Here is a 22,769-nt window from a genome sequence, read left to right as displayed (position 1 = left end):
ATGTCCAAGTTCAAAAGACAGTTTTTGATATGTTAACCTTAAGGAGACTTGCAGTGTTCTGGTTCATTTTCTTCGAAGTGGTGTAAATTTTTAAATATTTAGGTCAAGCTGAAAATCTGGTTTTCAAGCTAATAGATTTTAATCCCATTTTCCTTTTCTTTCTCTTGGTTCATTTTGTCTTCCTAACACTTGTCTCCGGTTGCTAAAAACGGTGCTACGCTAAGTGCTGGCAATTACACACCTGTTCCGTTATTGCCCATCCCTTGAGAGTGTCTTGTTAATCTCCTGTATAGTTAACTGAGAGTTTGCCTCATTATCTCAGGAACTTTTTTGTAGTTTATAAAAATACAAGTGGATTAGGTAAGGGAAAGCAAGCATTCATGATATTGTGATCACTTGCCTGTTTTTTATGATGTTTACTAGAAAGCAGTAGTTCTGGCTTTGATTCTTCCAATTTAGAGACTTAGAAATAAGTTGATCTGTTTTATTTATTTATTTATTTTTACTAAAATACAAGGTTTATATATGAATTTGCATCCATTTTCTTTGAGCAGGCATATGGGCAACAAAGTTATGGAACCTATGGACAGCCCACTGATGTCAGCTATACCCAGGCTCAGACCACTGCTACCTATGGGCAGACCGCCTATGCAACTTCTTATGGACAGCCTCCTGCTGGTAAGGCCTGCCTTGGAGAGACTTTTAGATCATAGCCACTGGGGTGTTTGCTAAGAATCTTGTTATGTATGCCCTCAGGTGTATATTCTTTTCCATACCTTGGCATCTGAGGATCCTTTATTCTTAGATGGAGCTATCCCCACCACCACCACCCCATTCCCTTATAGTCTTCTGGAGGATTTCTGAAAGAATGTGGGTGGGATAATTTCCTTTTAACTATTTCAGTCAGTGTATCGAATAATCTTAAAACAAAATGGAGAATATGTAAAAGATTGTACTAATGGTAATACTGGGTAAGAATGAGCCTTCTTAAAGTGAGCTGCTTAAAATCAAACTGATTTTCACATCTGTTTGCTTCATCTGATAGTGTACCCTCTACTTTTTGTTTTGTGCTTTCCACAGTAGAAGGGACCAGTACAGGTTTGACTATCCTGCTCATTCTTGCATGGGAAATGCTTTCCATCTTGTCTAACCTTGTAATGTTGACCCTTTAGGTGTTTTCATCTGTTTAACCCTCAAACTTTCTAACATCACACACAACAAGGTGCTAATGGGAAATTGCTTCAGGTGCCATTCACAGATCCATGTTCTTTTCTTTTTGTGATTTTGGGAGAGGTTTTGCTTTATTTTACATTATTTTGTGTCAGGCCTTAATAATAGTTGTTCACTTTCCCAAAGGTATTTCAGATGACTATTCCCCAGCTGATTCCCCCCATTCCCTGAAGGATAGATTGCATGAGTAGATTTATTTAGAGGAACAGACCGCCACCCTGCATGTAATGTTTGTCTCTTGGTTGGTTTCCAGTCCAGATACATTTTATTTTTTGTTTTAAATGTTAATGAATTATTTTAATTCATAGTGTGTGTTAAAGAACAGCATTCCGGGGAGCTAAAAAATAAACTATTCTGAGAATTAGAATAAATTGTATCTTAATACTAGGATTGAGTGGAGTATGTGAAAAACTTACAAGAATTTTTATGTTTAGTGCTGCTGTGTAACCTTTTAGAAACCCTACCTTCTTCCTATCCACCCATTCTTGTCTTTATTATTAGAAGGGAATATTGAATACAAAAGTCTTAAAAACATAAAAACTCTTATTTTCAAACTATTTTCAATTTCCTAAGTTACACGTCAATTTATCTCAGAGTCTTTAGTAGGGGAAAAATCTGTATCTGTAATTTATGTCCTTGAGTGACAGTGTCCTGGATTTGATGGGCAGTATTTCTTAATCTGTGTAACTAATGCATATCTCAAATAGGATGGGAACTATTTACACTTCTGCTAGTGTTAGCTGCAACTGAAGGAAAAGCTGGAGCTAGACCTACACAGTTTGGATTTTTAGCACAGAATTTTGAAATTGTGAGACTGAACTTTACATGTTCAAACTATTTTAATTTTTTATAGATTATGATTGATACATAATAGGAGGTTTAGGTATACAACCTAATGATCCCATATTTGTTTATGTTGTGAAATGATTACCACAGAAAATCTAGTTAACATCCATTGGCACACACAGTTAACAAACTTTTTTTCTTGCAGTGAGAACATCCGAGGTCTATTCTCTTATCAACTTTAAAATACACGATACAGTTTATTAACTATAATCACCATGCTGTAGGTTACATACCTGAATATTATTTTGGAACCAGAAGTTTGTAGTTTCCGACCACCTTCCCTCATTTTTTTTTTTAAGGTTTTATTTCTTTATTTTGACAGAGTATGCACAAGCAGGGGGAGTGGCAGGCAGAGGGAGAGGGAGAAGCAGGCTCTCTGCTGAGCAGAGAACTTGATGTGGGGCTGGATCCCAGACCCTGGGATCATGACCTGAGCCAAAGGCAGACACTTAACTGACTGAGCCACCAAGGCACCCCAGCTTTCCCTCATTTTTAAAAATAAGTATCATTTGAAGATAAGTAATACAGCTTAGATTAAGCTTTGGCATTTCTAGATCATTTTATAGAAATATGATAAAGTCATTTATAGGAAACACGGGGTCTTCTAGGTTCTTTAGAGTCCCGTGTTCTCATTGTCATTAATTGAACAAGTCCCACTGTGAGCACACAAACGTAGGACATTCTGATACAGAAACCAGTGGCTTTGATGAGCAAGAGGCTGCACTTAATAAGGACTGTTTTATGGATTTTCTAGTTTATGGAGAACCATACATACCTCCCTTAATGCTCCCATCAACCTTTGGAGTGTAGAGACCGGAATTAAACCGGATGGGCAAATTGAGGCTAAACCAAAGTAAGTTAGGACTCTCACAGTTAGTAAGTGGCTTCAAGCACACATTTTTCCTACTTCATGCAGTCTTTACACATAAAAGTCATTGGATAATTATTGAGCAGAATGTAGAAAAAGACCCTTTTCTCCTAATAGAATTTTTAAAATTAGGCTTTAAAAGAAAGTGGCCATATAAATTCTCATTTCATTAGTTAGAATAGAAACTTTAGTTTTTACTGTTCAAGTTAAACAAAAATTTTGATTTGTGTAATGTTTACTACCTTTTTTCTTAAAGTCGTCAGCACAGAGTAGATGTGTTGTCTTTTGCCATTGGTCTTTTTTATTGTCATTAAGTCATTTTGCTCTGTTAATTTTTGCTCATTTGCCTGGCCGTGTGTGTGGGTACTAGAGATTAATCAAAGATTATTAATTAACCCAGTGTCTATTATCGTAATCTTTAGCACTCCAAGGCTCTAACAGTTACTGTACAGTTTTATAATATTGGTTATTTCCCTGATCAGTCTTTGTTGTTGTTGCTGTTGTTGTTTTTAATTGCCTTTGTGAATCCTATAGATGGTCTTGTCATCATGTAGGGGGAAAAAAATCTGTGTAGGAGTAATGGGGTAGGTGGAATTAGATTCCAGTTAAATTTAAATAAATGAGTGCTTTATATGGTTGACATTAGGACTCTGCAAAGCACTTCTATTTATTTATTTATTTATTTATTTATTTTTTAAGATTTTATTTATTTGACAGAGATCACAAGTAGGCAGAGAGATGTCAGGGGAAGCAGGCTCCCTGTCAAGCAGAGAGCCTGATGCGGGGCTTGATCCTCGGACCCTGAGATCATGACCTGAGCCGAGGGCAGGGCAGGGCAGAGGCTTAACCCATTGAGCCACCCAGGAGCCCCTGCAAAGCACTTTTAAATTAAATAAACAGATGGATGACTTGCCAACTCAAAAAACTTCATTGCTTGAGGTTCTCTGTTTTGTGCGTTACGCTTTCTTACATATTTCAGCCTAGCAATTTGAGAAGGAAATTACTGTCTTTGTGTATAATTAATTTCAGAATTTCCCTAAAATGTTTGGAATGGAGAAAAAAAGTATTACACTCTGTGCTACAGGAGGTGACACTTAATGTAAAAAGAGAACTTGGTGTTTGTTGTTGACTAGTAAGTTGTATGTATAATGAGGACACTTAATTCTAACTAAAGTTTAAGGCCTAAATTTTAACTAAAATGAGCGTTCTTAATTCAAGATTTGCTCTAAGTACTGAAACTCTTATACTTTAGTGAGATGTAGACTACTTTTTGGTGGATGTAAATGCTGAGAACTAGACCCAACTTTTTTATTGCATGGCTAGTTTGTTGTGCTCACTGACCATTAGAAGGAGTCAGAAGAGCCCAGCACCAGAAAGGTTATGACACATCTCACAGGATGAGAACTCAGGTTAGGAGGTGCAGATGGGGGGGGGGGGGGGGCTTTTGTCACAGTGCAAGCCCAAGTTCCAGATGAAAGGGTTTGCATCCCTGCCTGGTCTGGTAGAGGCAGGAAGGAACCTACCTTGGTTTGCCTCATACCTCTGAACGCAGCAGGTCTTTGGGATACCTAGTTAGGGGACCAGCATGGCTAGCTCTAGGGTCTACTTTCAATATTTCCAACAGGAAAAAGACTTTTTTGCTTGCGATGGGTAAATAAGAAAGGAATGGAGGGTGGGTAATTTGATGACAAGCCTAGAATCTTAATGGTTTCATCATGTGAAAAACATTTACATTTTAAAGGTTTATTTGGGGGGTATTAAGTTTAATTAAAATCATTTATCAGAAAGGTCAAGTAAGATAAATCTGTCTTGGTTGTTCTTTTTTTTTTTTTTTTTTAAGATTTTATTTATTTATTTGACAGACAGAGATCACAAGTAGGCTAAGAGGCAGGCAGAGAGAGAGAGGTGGAAGCAGGCTCCCCACTGAGCAGAGAGCCCGATGCGGGGCTCGATCCCAGGACCCTGGGATCATGACCTGAGCCGAAGGCAGAGGCTTTAACCCACTGAGCCACCCAGGCGCCCCTGTCTTGGTTATTCTTAAACAAGTGTAATTTGTAGTGTCTTATTCAAGTGCCATTTCAAAATTTACTGCTGGCAGCAAGCATCTTTTTAGTTGTTACCTGGAACAAAAGTAGTTCTTGAACATCTCCCATGGAAAATTAAACACCTGTTTGCTGGGATTTCAGCTTCCTTTAATTAAACATGAACTGCCCATGTCGGAATGCTTGGGACTGAATGAAAAATAATTCCAAATTACAGGTTTTAATGCTAGAACTATTAACTGGATCATCATTTTTAGCTATTTTAGCAATGTATCATTGCTTTTTCCTTTCTGGGACAGTCTTTTGGGGTACTTAACTAGTTGAAATTGTTCAGAAGACCTGCTAGCAAGACCAGTATAGGATCCCCAAAAGCAGACTTTTCTCCTATTGAATCCAGAGGGGAAGGTGCAACAAGGTGCAACTTGTTTTCTGTACTGACACTTTCTGTAGTATACCCTGTTTCCTCCTTTCTGTTAGGTATGATTTTAGAGCTGAAGAGAGTGCTATGCTGAAAACTGGGTACTTTCAAACAATTTAAGCTTTAAATATTGGTTGGTTGCTACTCATAGTGGAGGAGGAAGTATTTAAAGGGGCTAAATATTTTGATGGTTTAAAGTAGGTGGTTTACAAATTGTTTTGTTAACAAGTGTTTAGGCAGCTCTCTGAGGAGCCAGAAATCTAATGTAGTTCTCTTTTGTTCTAGGTTATACTACTCCAACTGCCCCCCAGGCATACAGCCAGCCTGTCCAGGGGTATGGCACTGGTGCTTATGATACCACCACTGCTACGGTCACTACCACCCAGGCCTCCTATGCAGCTCAGTCTGCTTATGGCACTCAACCTGCTTACCCAGCCTATGGGCAGCAGCCGGCAGCCACCGCACCTGCAAGGTAAGGCCACACTCCCCTAGTTTCTACACTAGGGCACAGCAGGCTGTTTCGGGAAAGAGCAATTATGCACAGTTAGAGATTCCAGGACTTCTTTCCTTTAATGGTCACTCTTAACATACCTTTAGAGGTTCACTGTGTGCTTACAGTCATCACAGTAATGCTTTAGGAAGCATCACAAACACATTGTTCTCCATTTAGTAGAGAAATGGTGCCATCCAGGGGCCACGATGAGGAATGTCACTGGCCAGATGTCTAGTTTCTACACATCCACTTTGAGAAGAGTGACCTTTTAGGGTAGGAGGAGACTACTGTATTTACTTTACCAAACCCAGAAGAAAAACAAATGGAGTGTGTGTTTTCCTTCACAACAGAACAACTGATAGAATTGTACTTTTGGTTTTATTGACTTTGCAAATGGATAACAGCTTTCTCTTTGGGAAAAACATGGCAGTTCACAGTACAGGGGAGGTGGGAAGTTATACACTTGTGTCTTGGAAAGAATTGACATTTTTTTTCTGTATTATGTAGTGGCTTGCTCATCCAAATATCGTAGCAAGTATATATTCTTAAGTGGGTACCTTGCTTTGGGGTGACTTTTTGGGCAAACAGTTTCATACTCCATGACTAATGAGCAGGTAAATAGTATTGATTATTACTTAACAGAAGATTTCAGGTCTTTGCTTTAGGCAATGCACATAGGTGGCTTCTGCATACAGTCTTGAAGGAACATTGAATTCTGATTTGAAAGAAGACTTTTTAGGGAATAAACAAGAGATCAACTTGTAACCTAGACTTTTTGCCTACTGTAGAGGTAAGAACTTAGCTCTGGCAAACACTCATGAAATTACTTCTAAAGTGCACAGTGAGTAATCAGAGCTACTTAGTAGTTTACATCTACTAGAGATCCTGTGCAGTAGCTAGATTAAACTAACTGATTCCTGTAGGGTTCCCTTTCAGTTGACCTAGGCATTTCAGAATGTTACCAGCTGTTTGAAGTCCCATTTGATGATCCATTGCAACAGCATATCCAAGCCATAGCTGGAGTGGGGAGTTATATATCAATTGTTTTTGTTTTTTATTATTGGAGGGGGGCTCCTTTTTTTCCTTGATTTTCAGTCCTTACCACTTTAAAACCATCTCGTGATCAGTGTCAACTACTCCCTTTTCCACTGGAAAGAGGGGGCTTGTGACCCTTTTCAGCTCTGGAGCAACCAGTACTTCCACATCCTTATCTGGTTTGCCTGCTTCTTGGGGGTGTGCTTACTATAGCTGAAGCTCACTTTGCTACAGTCTTGTTGCAGACTGTTAGGGCTAAAAGGTAATAAAAAACCCTGGGGATTTTGTTTTGTTTTTTTCCTTTGGGACTGGGATTGCTCTTTATTATTTAATATTTCCCAATTCATCCAAGCATTGCTGGGAGCTGGGGCTTGAGGGGGTGATTCCCTCCCCTATTCTGGTATTTCCATATGGAGCCTTTCAGGCAAAGTTAGATTTATTTATGGCAGTCCAAGTTAGGACATGTATTTTCAGGTCTGTTCCTAATGAGAAACTTAAACTCACAATAATCCAAATTTATAAATGCTGTGAACTTATATAAATGTTACTTTAACATGACAGTTTGCGTTATTGTCAATTTCTTGTCTGTCTTCAGTAGTCCCTTTTGGAAAAAAAGCATTTTCTTCCCTAACAAATCACCTCCCCTCCCAGATCACTGAAATTGGCAATAGAAAATACTGTAACTGCCTTTGATAGCAGTGGAACGAGTGGAACATGTTGGTATCTCATCTGTGGGTGTGATTAATTCTCCCCCTTTCTTAGTGTTCTCTTCCAGCAAATACAGTTGGACCAAGACTGGGTTTGATGGAATTCAGTTGACAATTGTATTTACTTCCAAGCTCAGTCCTTAACATTGCATGTTGCTCAGAGGTTATAGAGTTCTCACCCACTTCTATGGCTGAGGGGGAAAAAGTCTTACTTTTTTATTTCTCCTTCTAGACCGCAGGATGGTAACAAACCCGCTGAGACTAGTCAACCTCAATCTAGCACAGGGGGTTACAACCAGCCCAGCCTAGGATATGGACAGAGTAACTACAGTTATCCCCAGGTACCTGGGAGCTACCCCATGCAGCCAGTCACGGCACCACCATCTTATCCTCCTACCAGGTCAGTATCTTTGTTCACACAGCCAGTGAGCTAGTAGAGTAACAGTTTGACCAGCTTGCTTCTTCCTCGGGTGAAATATGTTATCTGACTCTCCCAGTGATGAGCCTGACCACAGATTGTTATATTAAAACCTCAGTCTTAGGTTGGCAGTCAGTAACTCCCTTCTCTAAACACAAAAACATTTTTACCACTCTACGTTCTTTTAATTTCGCTCTTTTAGTTAATTCAGATGGATGAGAAACAAGTATATGAAAGCAGGTAAACCCAGCCGTAGAAGCCACCTCCAGTGCAGTTAGGATGGGTAAAGTGGAAGACATGAAAAGAAAGAAACTTCATTTTAATCATTTTATGTTTAACCTCACTTGAGGTCCATTCACACACAACTCTTTTTTTAATATTTTATTTCTTCGACAGAGAGCACAAGCAGGGGGAGAGGGAGAGGGCAGGCTTCTTGCTGAGCAGGGAGCCCAGTGTAGAGCTCCATCCCAGGACCCTGGGATCATGACCTGAGCCAAAGGCAGATGCTTAACCCACTGAGCCACCCAGGCGCCCCCAAGCACAAGTCTTTTAATGATTGGGCCAGGACCTTTCATCTACAGATTTATTCTGTACTCTCTGTCCTAAGTTAGCCACCCTAACAGCTACAGAATCTCATTTGGGTTTCTTGTAAAGTAGGGGAAGAACTTCAAGTTTTCTCACTTATGTTTAATTAGAAGCAAGATTTCAAATGAACTGTCTGAATTGTTTCCTAAAGTGTTAACTTAGTTTTGCTAGAGGTAGCACTTCCCTTTTTGCACTCAGTGTCATTGATTTACACATGAAAGTGCGGCAGGTGTGAACAGGTTTGGGAACAAAATACAGCTGACTCGGTAAGTATACAGCGTGGAGCATCCGTGGGCAGGGCTTACAGCTGTTCTTCCGCAGAGCCCACCTGTGCCTGTGCTGCTGAGGGTGGTTGATCTGGCCCATTGAATAAACACTACACTCAGTGAAGAGAAGCTTTTGAGTCCCTACAGCCATGTTGGGAGATAGGATAGCGGCTTAGTGAAGTCGTACTTTTAAATAAAGTGTCTTTATTTTCATTTCCGTAGTTCATCTAAAGTTTAATAGCAGTTCTTTCGAGCTTTATTTCTACGTAAGAGGGTACCCTTGGCTAGTTCCCTGCCATGTGGTTATCATGTCAAAAGATGAAGACCCACATAATACTCTTGTCTAGTGCCTTGATTCTGAAATTTCCTTATCCATCTTTTCTTAAGATTTTGTAGATGATCAGGCATGTCTGAAAGTTTAAAACTGTATACAATGTATAGCGAAACAATTCGAAACTTGGACAGATGTCAGGAGAAGATTGCCGTATTTGTGTGGCCACACACACATCGGGCAGCCTGTACCTTCAGAACAGTCACTGTCGCGACTGAAGAATTGTTGGGGGCAGACTTGGTCCTCCGTGGCTTTTCCACTGCGTGCACGTGCACACATTCTTCCCTGAAAGCAGGAAACACCATATTCCCGAGTGTGCCTTGAATTTACTTGAAAACTATGGTTTTAAGGAGGTGGGAGGTAAAAGAGGAGACTCTTAAGGGTTATATAATGATATAGATTCGTTTTTAATAGTTTTCCCTTGTTTTGCATTTAAAACTTCCTTCTGAATACCAAAATATTCACTTATTTTAAATTGAAACTGTTGATTTGTAGAAAGTGTGTTTTTAAGGGTTTCTATGTCACGTGCTATGAACATCTTTTATATTTAGGGGGCTTGAAGAAATAATGACCCTCTCCTTCCTAAAAACCTTTTTTTCTTTCTTTCAGCTACTCCTCTACACAGCCGACTAGTTATGATCAGAGCAGTTACTCTCAGCAGAACACCTATGGGCAGCCGAGCAGCTATGGACAGCAGAGTAGCTATGGTCAACAAAGCAGCTATGGGCAGCAGCCGCCCACTAGTTATCCCCCCCAAACTGGATCCTACAGCCAGGCTCCAAGTCAATATAGCCAACAGAGCAGCAGCTACGGGCAGCAGAGTGAGTTGCTAAGAGAGAAAACCAAATAAGAATGATTATGTTTGGAGTTTCTGAACATGGGGAAATGGTCTTTACCGTTGTTTACTTTTGGACTCCAGGGCATCTTTAGGACATAACATCCTGGCTAACTGCTTGGATGTCCCATTAAAGACCTGAGTGCTTTTCTCCAATTTAATTGGTAGTAGGCCTTGCAGAGAAAGAAAGAGAGCTTGTAACTAACCAGAGAAAACATTTTAAGATGCCAGCCTTGCTCTTTGAGGAGGTGTTATATACAGTGAGTGAAGCTGGCATTCCTGTGGCCTGCCCACCCCAACTCATTAAAAGGACGTGAACAGATAGCTCTGAAGACTAGTGCAGTTTTTTGTGTGGTTTTTTCTTTCTTTTTTTTTTTTTTTAAACTGCAGTTTTGATGGTCAAGTAAATGTTGTATTTTGGGTTTGGTTTTTTTACATCTATGAAGCAAAAAAGCGGGGGAGGGGTTCTTCTCATAGAACACTTAGTTTTACATGGAGAAGTAACCAAAAACTCAAAACTGTCTTCATAATTTAATTTTTACCTGGATAGTTGTTTTTTTAATGAAACTCCCATCCAAGGGCATGCTTCATTCCGGCTACGAGATGAGTAGTGCTTCTTGATGGAGCCCAAGCTTCAGCAACATACTAAAGCCCTAAGAAACCTGCCTCCTGTTTTTGTTTCTTGAGAGTAGTTTAAAGAAGCAGCTTTTAGAGGCATCATATGATACAAAACCCTGTAAACTGTTGACCAGAGGGCTTTTTCTTATTTGGGTGGTTTTTTTCCCAGGCTAACTATGTAAGGTTACCTCAGCTCTGATGAACCTGCAGTTTTGGTTAAAGTTAAAAGATCCTACATGATTAGAGGTGCTTTGTTAGGTTTAAAGAAGATGGTGCCTTGGTTAGTGCCTTGCAATTGAGCATTCTGTGATTCCAGGAGAAAGTACGACAGGCAGTGGTTCAAATGCTGGTCCATGGCTTACAGATGTGACTCTTTCCTCAGGTTCATTCCGACAGGACCACCCCAGTAGCATGGGTGTTTATGGGCAGGAGTCTGGAGGATTTTCCGGACCAGGAGAAAACCGGAGCATGAGTGGCCCTGATAACCGGGGCAGGGGAAGAGGGGGATTTGATCGTGGAGGCATGAGCAGAGGTGGGCGGGGAGGAGGACGCGGTGGAATGGGGTAAGAGCAAACCTTTTCTCCTTTTACCTAATTTTGTTTCATCCATAGGATTTTCAATGGAAAGAAGGGACTGAAAGACATAAGAAATTTATTTCTGCATTTCCATGGACAATCAGTTGAGCCCAGGCCATCTTCTAAAACATGGAAATGTCATCTTTGTGGCATAGATTAAGTGGCAGTTCGCTTTTTTCCCTGCCAGTCTACTTCGTTGGGTTGGGGAGAACAAAGAATGGTTTTGAAACAAGAGCTTTCAGTTCCCTTCATGGTTTCCAGAGGTCAAAAGCCTCTGTGGGTAATAGATTTGGGATGGAACACACACAACCCTTCTAACACCCCTAGGTTTTTAACTAATTACCTCTGAATGGTTGTCTTGAAATACCTGGTGTATATATACTGCAGTAAAGGAATGGAGCTGTTTTCCACAGTGTTTTTCCCCAACTTCTGTTTGTACTTGGAATTGTTGAAAGTAATGATGAAGATCTTGGTCCCGTAACCCCTGAACTATGGCCTGAAGTGCAGCTGGTACACAGAAAAGTCTAATAGCTTTTTGCAGAGTAATGTATATAGTTACAGGATCACTCCCCATTGGAGATTTTGGAAAGTCTAAATCGGTTTGACCATTTTGATTGATGGCACAATCTGGTTTAGAAAACTTTGTTTAGATCAATAACATAACCCTGCTATCTGTGCCTGCCCCTCCCCTCCCTTGTCCTACCCCTTCTTCCCTTTCTGGTGTCTGTACTTGAATGAAGGTGAGGTATACTGTTGGTGGTTAACATAATCCAGAAGGTTTAGTTCTGTGTGTGTTCTGTCCCTATATAAACTAGTAAAAAAAAAAAAGTTATGCAGAATGTTACATATTAAGTATAAATTGGATTTGGTGCCACCATTGGTTCAAGAAAAAAATTGGGTAGGGTTTCTTTTTATAGATGTGGACTTCAAAATTAGATAAAAAGTTAATCTTTAATTTTTGTGTTCTCATATCTGTATCCTATTGAAAGATAACCGATTGAAAATATGGTTCTGCATATTCTGCATAACTTAAAAGTCTGGTGAAATCTTTATTGGAAGAAACAGTTACTTGACAACATACAAAAATTGATGAACAATTTGGTATTAAGTAAAATCAGATTGATTTGGAGAATGTCATTCCATTATAAAGGTTTCACTTCTTTATGGATGTTTTGAAATAGACATAGACACTTGAAATTACTATCATCACGTCTCTTCCAATCACCTAGAATTCTTAGTATTTTCCAATTGCAAAACCAATTTTGAGTTCATTCATTTTAATACTCCAGAAGTGATAATTCTACTAATTTTGCTAGTAGAGGGATCCCCTCTTTCTGGACGAGAAGTCTCTCCTGGAGCCATAGAAAAAAGTCATGGCTTTCCCCACAGGTTTTTCAACTGACTGTGAAGCAGTCGGTTGGATCCCTTGGGGACAGGACGCGGCATTCTCCCCTCCCCTCTTTTTTTTTTTACTCTGGTGTGGTGATGGTTTTCAGTGTCTTCTGCAGGTAAGGCACTCAATGTTGTTAACATGCCCTTTTTCATTGCCTCAGTATTTTGATATTTTCATTGGCTGTTAAACGTGGAAACTTTTTAACATGCTTTGTCGCATTTATATGCTACAGGTTACAAAGTGAGAGCCTTGTATACACTTCAATACTTAAAAAGTACCCGTACTCAGTACTCAGCCGGCAGCATAATGAAAAGTGGGACTAGACACGGTGTCCATATGGAGAGGAAAAATATACATAGAATATTTTTAACAAAATGTATTCATTGTATAAATGGAATCCTTCTGTAACTTTGGTAACTGCATACTTGTTATTTGGTAATGAACCAGAGGAGGTAATACTCTAGAATTGTGTAACATTAAAGTGTAAACGTTTGTGTTTTAAAGAGAGAGAACATTTTAATGGTGTGTACTTTTAAAAAGGAAACAAAGCTGGCATGCAACAGCTTGAAATTGTAATATTCAGGTATTAAAGGTGCAATACTGGTTAGAAAAAGCTGCAGGGGCCTCCACTGAGGAGCTGCCTTTATTTAAATCTTAAAGGAAAAATAAGAAAGACCCATCATGTTCCCTTCCCCAATTTACAGTATGTAAGGCGGATCATATTATCCTGCTCTCATCACTGTCCTCAACTGATGTGTCTATAAAGTTCACCCCCAGTCTATTGAGCCTTGATATTGTTGGTAAATCCTCCTTTCAACAGCTATTGTTAAACCCATTAGTTTCCCTGAATTGTATGGCTTTATGCTGAAGAATTGGCTGTATGCGTCCTCTGATGTGTGTTGTAGGCGTTTAATGTGGTTGTCTTTCTGCTTTATTACATTCCTGTGACTTGTTAGGAAGCCTCACTTGGCTCTCCCCTAAGAGAGGTGAGGGTGCACCTTTATGAACATGGAAAGCAGTTGCCCCCGCTTGCTACTACTCCTCTCTGCAACCAAACTCTCCCTGTTTTTCAGCTGATGGGGTGGGTGTTTGGGATTGATTCTTTTCGCCCCTATTTGCCAAGTATTGCACTATTAATACCAGCCCCCGAAATGAAAGGAACAACCACACTGGTGTGTACAATCAGACAAGCAAGGTTGTATATAAAGGAAATTTGAGCAAGCTGCCCTGAAGAAAGGCATAGTGACGAGATGAGAGAGATGCATTGTTTGGAGATGTGTTTAGCCAGTGCCCTTCTTCCCCACGAGCCCCCCCAAGGCTCAGAGAGCGGTACTGGCTTTTAAAAGGGAAAGGCCTTCATTTCTTCTTCGTTATCCCCCAGCAGCGCTGGAGAGCGAGGTGGCTTCAATAAGCCTGGTGGTAAGTTTTTGAGTATTACCATGGATAGTGTTTAAAAAAAAAATACAGTCAGTTTTTAGAAAACTATAATTTTTTATTAGTTTCATAAGCGGTTTAAAAATGATCTATACAAAGAGAATAATGGGTACTGCCGCATTGTCTTAGGGGTAATAAGGTTAACCTATGGTTACAAAACAAGGGTAACTTGAAGTATTGAGCAACTGCTTCTGTAATGTGGGGGAGAATACGTTTTTAAATTGGTACATGTGGAGGAAAAATTTTTGACTTAATTTAACACTAATTCGGCACATAAGCTTTGAGAGTGTATTTGGTTAATGGTTTAAAGCAAACCAGAAAAAAAAAAAAAAAAGCAAAAGCAAAACCCTAGCAAAATATTTCACAAATGTTTAAAGGGGCAAACTATGCTCCATTTTAGCAGTGCGGCTCATTTTGAGTTTAATGAAGCCCCATCAAATGGTGGGTATAGTAGATAGCTATAGTGTGTTTGTAAGGTTTATTAGCTTGCAAGACGTGCACTAATAATATTTATATGTATCTTTCCTGGTTGGCAGGACCCATGGATGAAGGACCAGATCTTGATCTAGGTAATTTGAATTCCTGAATTTTGCTATCATGCCTTTATAAATGAACGGCACAGAAGTAAGTTCCTGCTAGAGCTCAGCAGCCTGGGAGATCGGTGTGATATTCTTGAGCTGTCAAAGGCAGTTTAGGGCTCCTTTTATCATGAGCAGCTACTCACAATAGCCTTCGACAAAGGAGACCACAAGTTCCATGGCGTTCTTGTTAGTGTAGCTGGTAGTTCTCTTAGCTTTGTGGTAATTACCAGTGAGCAGTAGAGACTAGTGGGTTAATCAGTCTCTATAGATACAGGACAATAATTCCCTTCTGTCTTTTTTTCTCTGTAAGGCCCACCTGTAGATCCAGATGAAGACTCTGACAACAGTGCAATTTATGTGCAAGGCTTAAATGACAATGTGACTTTAGATGATCTGGCTGAACTTTTTTAAGCAGTGTGGAGTTGTTAAGGTAAGTAAAAGTGTAACTGTGAGCAGGAAGATCTTCCAAATCAGCAGGAGTTTTAAAGAGGATGAATGTTGAAAATTGCTTGATATCTGTACTGCTTCTGAGGTGCCTGACTTTTCTTTCTTGTGTATTGTGTATTGTGGTTGTTACTTAAAGTACCAAAGGGAAAAAAAAACAACAACAAAAAGAAACCTTTCTTTTTTGTAGAAAAATGCTAAACATGCGTGGGCATACTTAACAATTCCGTCCTTTTGGGGCGCCTGGGTAGCTCAGTCGATAAAGCGTCTGCCATTCAGTTCAGGTCATGATCCCAGGGTCCTGGGATCAAGTCCCGATCAGGCTCTCTGCTCAGCATGGAGTCTCTCCTTCGTCCTCTCCCTTTTTGCTCTTCTCTGCCTGCTTGTGCTCGCTCTTTGTTCTCTCTCGAATAATACTTTTTAAAAAAAAACGAAAAATGAGGTTGCTTTAAAAAAAAACAATTCCAGGGGGCGCCTGGGTGCTCAGTGGGTTAAGCCGCTGCCTTCGGCTCGGGTCATGATCTCAAGAGTCCTGGGATCGAGCCCCGCGTCGGGCTCTCTGCTCAGTGGGGAGCCTGCTTCCTCCTCTCTCCTCTGCCTGCCTCTCTGCCTGCTTGTGATCTCTCTGTCAAATAAATAAATAAAATCTTTAAAAAAAACAAACAAACAATTCCATCCTTTATCATTGTCAGCTAATTATAAGAATACTTACAGGGGGGCGCCTGGGTGGCTCAGTGGGTTTAAGCCGCTGCCTTCGGCTCAGGTCATGATCCCAGAGTCCTGGGATCGAGTCCCGCATCGGGCTCGCTGCTCAGCGGGAAGCCTGCTTCCCTTCCTCTCTCTCTGCCTGCCTCTCTGCCTACTTGTGATCTCTCTCTCTGTCAAATAAATAAATAAAATCTTTAAAAAAAAAAAAAAAATACTTACAGGGACACTTTTTGTGAAGTACAGATTACAACAAACGGGTTTTGTTTTAAGATTTTATTTATATATTGACAGAGATCATAAGTAGGCAGAGAGGCAGACAGAGGGGTGGCAGGGAAGCAGGCTCCCTGCCGAGCAGAGAGCCCGATGCAGGGCTCGATCCCAGGACCCTGGATCGTGACCTGAGCCGAAGCAGAGGCTTTAACCCACTGAGCCCCCCAGGTACTCCTTGGAGAATGTTTATTAAACACTACTATGAGGAACGCTATTTTGGAGATACACTAGGAGCGAACAGGTATGAACTGTTGAAGTTCACGTACAGTGGGAAACGTGGGTTCTTATTAGGATAACTAAGAGAAACTGAGCTCTTGGAAGGGGGATCAGGGGTCCCTCAGGTCAGAAACTCAAAGTTGGGGCACCTGGATGGCTCAGTGAGTTAAAGCCTCTGCCTTCGGCTCAGGTCACGATCCCGGGGTCCTGGGATCAAACCCCGCATCAGGCTCTCTGCTCAGTGGGGAGCCTGCTTCCCTTTCTCTCTCTCTCTCTGCCTATGTGTGATCTCTGTCAAATAAAAATCTTAAAAAAAAAAAAAAAAAGTTTGGGAATTCTGTATTTTGTTTATAAGTACGTCATAAGTAACTCATATATTCTGCAATAGACATTTGGGTTATTCTAAGTTTGTGGTGTGTAGCCTGTGCTGCAGTGAACACTCTTATATAGCGTTTCCTGGGGCACAGGGCAGTAGTGTCTCTAGTGTGTGTACAGTTGGTTCTTTTCTTCTTCTTCTTCTTCTTTTCTTCTTCTTCTTCTTTTTCTTTTACGCAATAGAGGGAAACACAAGTAGGGGGAGTGGAAGAGGGGGAGGCAGGCTTCCTGCAGAGCAGGGAGCCCAAGTTGGGGCTCAGTCCTAAGCCCTAGGATCATGTCCTGAGCCAAAGGCAGACACTTAACCAACTGAGCCACCCAGGCCCCACTGTACAGTTGGTTCATGTTATTTGGAGTAGTTCTGTCAAGTCACTACAAAGAGCTGAATTAATGGATGCAAGTGTGTGCAGATACATACACATATCTCACATTATAACCCTAAATTTTAAAAACACTCTATATGTTTTCTCTTAGAAAGAGAAAATGAGGTTCTGAAGTGTCCAGTGATTTGCATGAGTTGACATACACATCCATCCACCCCCAGGGCCAGAACTTCTTGCACCACTGCCCTGTCCCCAGTCTCTATCCCCTGGTCATCTCTAGAGGGAGCTGGACTGGGGAGGTGGGGGAGGGAGTAGGTATGTCATTTGAACTCCACCTGGACCAGGTGCGTCAGACAACTTAAATGTTTGGCGCTCTATACATGTCCATGAGTATACAGGCATTGATTTTGAAGTTACAAATTTTAATGAGTTAGGCAGATTTGCAAATACTGAATCCACAAATAATGAGGATCGACTGTACCCAGTATAGAATTGCTGGTTCTAAAGCTGTGTGCATGTTTGATTTCATAAGCTGATGGTATGGCTGAGCAACTTAGTAGATGCCACTAGCATTCCTGAGACCACATTCACCACATCTTCACTGCTACTGGGAATCACCTGAAATTTTATCTTAATGCCAGTCTGCTGGAAGAAAATGGAAATGTGGTGGGGGTTTTTGTTCGTAAGATTTCATTTATTTGACCAAGAACATGAGCACAACCAGGGGGAGGGGACAAAGGGAGAGGGACAAGCATACTCCTGCTGAGCATGTAGCCCGATGCAACACTCCATCCCTGGACCCTAAGATCGTGACCTGAGCTTAACTGACTGAGCCACCCACGTGCCTAGGAAATGTTTTAATTTCCTTTTTCCCTAGTTCCTGATGATGTTTGGTGTTTTTTTGTTTTTTTGTTTTTTGTTTTTTTTGTTGTTGTTGTTGGTTTTTTTTTTTAAAGATTTTATTTATTTATTTAACAGACAGAGATTACAAGTAGGCAGAGAGGCAGCAGAGAGAGAGGAGGAAGCAGGCTCCCCGCTGAGCAGAGAGCCCGATGTGGGGCTCGATCCCAGGACTCTGAGATCGTGACCTGAGCCGAAGGCAGAGGTTTTTAACCCACTGAGCCACCCAGGCACCCCCAAAAAAATTGCCTATATATCAATACTCTTAGGTGTCACTAGGTGTTATATAAACAAACATGTATAGATTAGACTTTGATCATAGGCACTTATAATGCAGAAAACAGATGAAACCATATTATTCTATACTATTTTGCTCCTGAATTCAAGCAAGTTACATCTGGTGTTCGGCTGCAAAGCTAATGAGTAGTGTGTTCTACCTCTGGAGGAAAAATTGGCTGTGTTAGACTTAAGAATGCTTCTAGCACACTCACAACCCTGTATCAGTACTTAGTGATTTAAGGGTGATTTTTACTTTATGCAAGACATGGATTGTGTGCTGACATCAAAGCCTGACTGCCTCTTAAGAGGTGGCTGTTGTCACTGGGTGCCTTTTAGCGAGGGCACAGAAAATGTTGGGTCAGGTACAAGGACACCAGGAGATGACAACTAGGGAAGCAGTGGGAAGCACACTGTTCACTTACGCACTTTGGAACTTCAGGTCTGTTTTGGTTTTCATGAAACCTACACCTAAGAGGAAAAAAATCACTTACATGTATATTTGTTGTTGCAATTAGGAAATAATTCCACTACTTGGAGATAAACTAACATCCTACTGAATGTGTATCTGGAAAATTACTGCTTTCGACACTTTTGACAATTCAGGGAACTTCTCTGAATTTCTCCCAAAAAGCAGTGTGTTTCTGGTCACAGCCTAACTCTGCTATTTTATGCCTAGATGAACAAGAGAACCGGACAACCCATGATCCATATCTACTTGGACAAGGAAACAGGAAAGCCCAAAGGTGACGCTACAGTATCCTATGAAGACCCACCAACTGCCAAGGCCGCTGTGGAGTGGTTTGATGGTAGGAGCCCTAGAGTCAACAGGGGGTGCTCACTGGCGTTCTTAACTCACTTAAGTTCTTAACTTCACATCCTGGGGCGCAAATGCTGCCCTTGTCAACCTGCAGGTGAAACAAGGGTCTTGCTGGCTGGTGTTTGTCATTCTGTTAGAATAGCGTTCTCAGAAGTGGTTTTGGAGATGGGCAGATACACATAGCCGAAAGGAGGAACCTGAGAGCCAGAGGAGCAGGAAGACCCTCTCTCTCTACTGGGGAAGCACTGGCTGGCTGTTGGGCAGCGGTGTGCCTGGCTCCCTTCTGCAGTGGGAGAGCCTTGTTGCTGGCTGTGGGTTAGGAGATCCCTTGTTTTGAGTCATGATTACAGATCCACCTTGAAAATTGTAAATGCTTCTCTAAGGACAAGTATCAGAAGGTACAAATCACTCCAAAAAAATCCAGTATACATTTGAGTTTAAATATATCCGTATTTGGCCTTGGCATTGATTCCGGAAATCCTGTGCAGACAAAACCAACTTGAAAATGTCATTGGAAAGGGGCGCCTGGGTGGCTTAGTGGATTGAGCTTCTGCCTTTGGCTCAGGTAGTGATCTCAGGGTCCTGGGATCGGGCCCCACATCGGGCTCTCTACTAAGAGAGCCTGCTCCCCCCACCCACCCACCCACTCTCTGCCTACTTGTGATTGCTCTCTCTCTCTGTCAAATAAATAAATAAAATTTAAAAAAAAAATAAAGGCTTTAAAAAAAGAAAAAGAAAAGGAAAATGTCATTGGACAGGTCCTGGCTCTCATCTCTTGGCCGCTTTATACTCTTGTCCCTACTTCTCATCCTTTGTGGGGCTAGGGTGCCGGTGCACTCGGCCTTCCCCTGGCTTGCTTTCCCCCCTAGGGTATAGGAGTTTTGTTTTGTTTTGGTTTTGTTGGGGTTTTTTTTGTTGTTTTTTGTTTGTTTTGTTTTTTGTTTTTTTTTGTTTGTTTTGTTTTTTTAAGATTGTATTTATTTATTTGACAGACAGAAATCACAGTAGGCAGAGAGGCAGGCAGAGAGAGAGGGGGAAGCAGGCTCCCTGCGGAGCAGAGAGCCCGATGCGGGGCTCGATCCCAGGACCCTGAGATCATGACCTGAGCCGAAGGCAGAGGCTTCAACCCCACTGAGCCACCCAGGCGCCCTGTTGTTTTTATTGGAGAGAGAGAGAAAGGGAGAGAGCATGAGAGGGGTAAGGGTCAGAGGGAGAAGGCAGACTCCCTGCTGAGCAGGGAGCCCGATGTGGGACTCGATCGTGGACGCCAGGATCATGACCCAAGCCAAAGCCAGATGCTCAACCAACTGAGCCACCCAGGTGCCCCTAGGGTACAGGAGTTTTGACGTATCTTGAAAATGTTTTGTGGCCTTAGCAAAGATGGAGAAGGTTGTGGGCGGGGCACATGCTATATGGGGTTGGGGGGTGTTGAGGGTGACAGTGTGGTGGAGCTGGGGAACGAGGAGTGGCCCAGCCTTACCCAGTCCCTCGAGGGAAGAGTTACAGGTTGAGAGTAATTGGTGTTCTGTTCTCTGGTTCCAGGGAAAGATTTTCAAGGGAGCAAACTTAAGGTGTCTCTTGCTCGGAAGAAGCCTCCAATGAACAGCCTCCGGGGTGGCATGCCGCCCCGTGAGGGCAGAGGGATGCCGCCGCCCCTCCGTGCAGGTATTTACCACACGCCCTCCCCCGGCCGCTGCTCTGTTGCTCTGGTTTTTTTACACTTGTCTTCGAGAAACTTGATTTCCAGAGTGTAGACAAGCCCCTTAGAAATACTAAAAAGTCAATGTAGAATCAATACTGAACCGCTAAAGGCTGACAGTTAAAAGTGCAGGAATGAAAGGAAGAGAAGAACAGGGATTTCTTGCTTAAGGGGGGCTGGAATGCCTGGGAACCGCTCTGCCTTGCTGTCATCAGGTGCCATTTATTTATTCTGCTTGGGTCTCTCTGCATGAGAATGCCTGTCCCTCACAGGTTGTGGGAGCTAGCTAAAGTGATGTGCACAGAAGGCTCGAAGCTGGGTCCTTGGGCCTGCAGAAAAGTCTGAGGCAAATGAAGGGACAGTGACAGCTGTGATCTATGTGAATTCCCTTAAAAGCTGTCCCCGCAGCAAATCTGGTGCTATGCAGAAGTGACTGGCTCTTTCTTATTGCAGGTCCGGGGGGCCCAGGAGGTCCTGGGGGCCCCATGGGTCGCATGGGAGGCCGTGGAGGAGACAGAGGTGGCTTTCCCCCAAGAGGGCCCCGGGGTTCCCGAGGGAACCCATCTGGAGGAGGAAATGTCCAGCACCGAGCTGGAGACTGGCAGTGCCCCAATCCGTATGTACTTCTCTTAACAAATTGATACCCTGTGCTCGTGAAGTCACTCTGTGTCCCACCCATTCCCATTCTGGAGAGGAGGACGGTTGGATTCTCTGTCTCGAGTTGTTTAGGGATGACTCTCACCTGATTGCTCGGTCGTGGGGTGGGTGGGTGGCCTAATCAGTCCCATCTTCAGAGCCTTCTGAAGGAAGTCACGGTTCTGCTGGACTCCTGAGGTCCCTGTGTACATGGTTGTGCAAACATTTTCTGGATCATACACCAGTCTTTGGGGTTTGTTGCTGTCTGAGGCTGTGGCTCTAAAGCCTTTTCTGTCAGCAGATCCTCTCAGTGGTGTTTGACCAGGCTTCAGTGTTCGTGCTGGTGGATACGGTGTGTGCCTGCTCACGTTTGCTTTGCTTCACGGCTTTCGTTAGTGATTTCTGTTGTGATACAATTTTATGCAGGGGTTGTGGAAACCAGAACTTTGCCTGGAGAACAGAATGCAACCAGTGTAAGGCCCCGAAGCCTGAAGGCTTCCTTCCACCACCCTTTCCACCTCCTGGTAAGTACAAGTTTTGGGAGCATCCCCTCAGCATCTTGGTTCCAAACCTCATGTGTTACCGTGATGGGCTCACAGCTAGGTTGGGGTCTCCAGAAGTGTAGTCTTGGCGCTGGAGCCCCTGAGGCTCCATCGTCCCTTCTGAAGTGCCCCAGACCCTCAGATGGAGTAAAGCATCTGGTCTCTGCTCTGGGAGAAGATGGCAGATCTGAGCAGCCTCTGAGGCACATCCATAGCAGCCCCCGTCCTCCCTGTCCTGCTACTGATCTGTCCTCCTCCTCCAGGCGGTGACCGTGGCAGAGGTGGCCCTGGTGGAATGCGGGGCGGAAGAGGCGGCCTCATGGACCGTGGTGGTCCTGGTGGGATGTTTAGAGGTGGCCGTGGTGGAGACAGAGGGGGCTTCCGTGGTGGCCGGGGCATGGACCGAGGCGGCTTTGGTGGAGGAAGACGGGGTGGCCCCGGCGGACCCCCTGGACCTTTGATGGAACAGATGGGAGGAAGAAGAGGCGGGCGTGGAGGACCTGGAAAAATGGATAAGTACGTGCTGGTGTGAACCAGCTGCGGACTCCAGGGCGCGTGGAGGCGGGCAGGCCCTACCCAGCTGACCTGGAACAGGCTGGGCTCCAGTGGGAGGTGGCGGGAAGCGCCCTCTCCTTTCCCCCTTTTCACCCTCACCCCTTTGGACTTACAGAGGCGAGCACCGTCAGGAACGCAGAGACCGGCCCTACTAGACGCAGAGACCCCGCAGAGCTGCATTGACTACCAGATTTATTTTTTAAACCAGAAAATGTTTTAAATTTATAATTCCATATTTATAATGTTGGTCACAACATTATGATTATTCCTTGTCTGTACTTTAGTATTTTTCACCATTTGTGAAGAAACATTAAAACAAGTTAAATGGTA

General features: G+C 42.6%; 1 protein-coding gene across 1 annotated transcript in view; it reads left to right on the top strand.

Moving 5' to 3' along the window:
• The window catches only part of EWSR1 (EWS RNA binding protein 1), a 27,984-nt gene extending 5,215 nt beyond the window's left edge, over positions 1-22,769 (top strand). Inside the window, 15 exon segments of the mRNA XM_053447788.1 lie at positions 555-678; positions 5,690-5,876; positions 7,872-8,039; positions 9,849-10,060; positions 11,075-11,255; positions 14,042-14,079; positions 14,631-14,663; positions 14,986-15,077; positions 15,079-15,105; positions 18,867-18,996; positions 20,550-20,672; positions 21,160-21,322; positions 21,769-21,866; positions 22,148-22,400; positions 22,555-22,769. Coding sequence (XP_053303763.1) covers positions 555-678; positions 5,690-5,876; positions 7,872-8,039; positions 9,849-10,060; positions 11,075-11,255; positions 14,042-14,079; positions 14,631-14,663; positions 14,986-15,077; positions 15,079-15,105; positions 18,867-18,996; positions 20,550-20,672; positions 21,160-21,322; positions 21,769-21,866; positions 22,148-22,400; positions 22,555-22,594 — 1,869 coding nt within the window. The 3' untranslated portion in view covers positions 22,595-22,769.

This window comes from Lutra lutra, chromosome 12, assembly GCF_902655055.1.
Source record: "Lutra lutra chromosome 12, mLutLut1.2, whole genome shotgun sequence".
Lineage (NCBI taxonomy): Eukaryota > Metazoa > Chordata > Mammalia > Carnivora > Mustelidae > Lutra > Lutra lutra.
The sequence above is the reverse complement of the archived record's forward strand: the minus strand, read 5'-3'. Positions and strand labels throughout refer to the sequence as shown.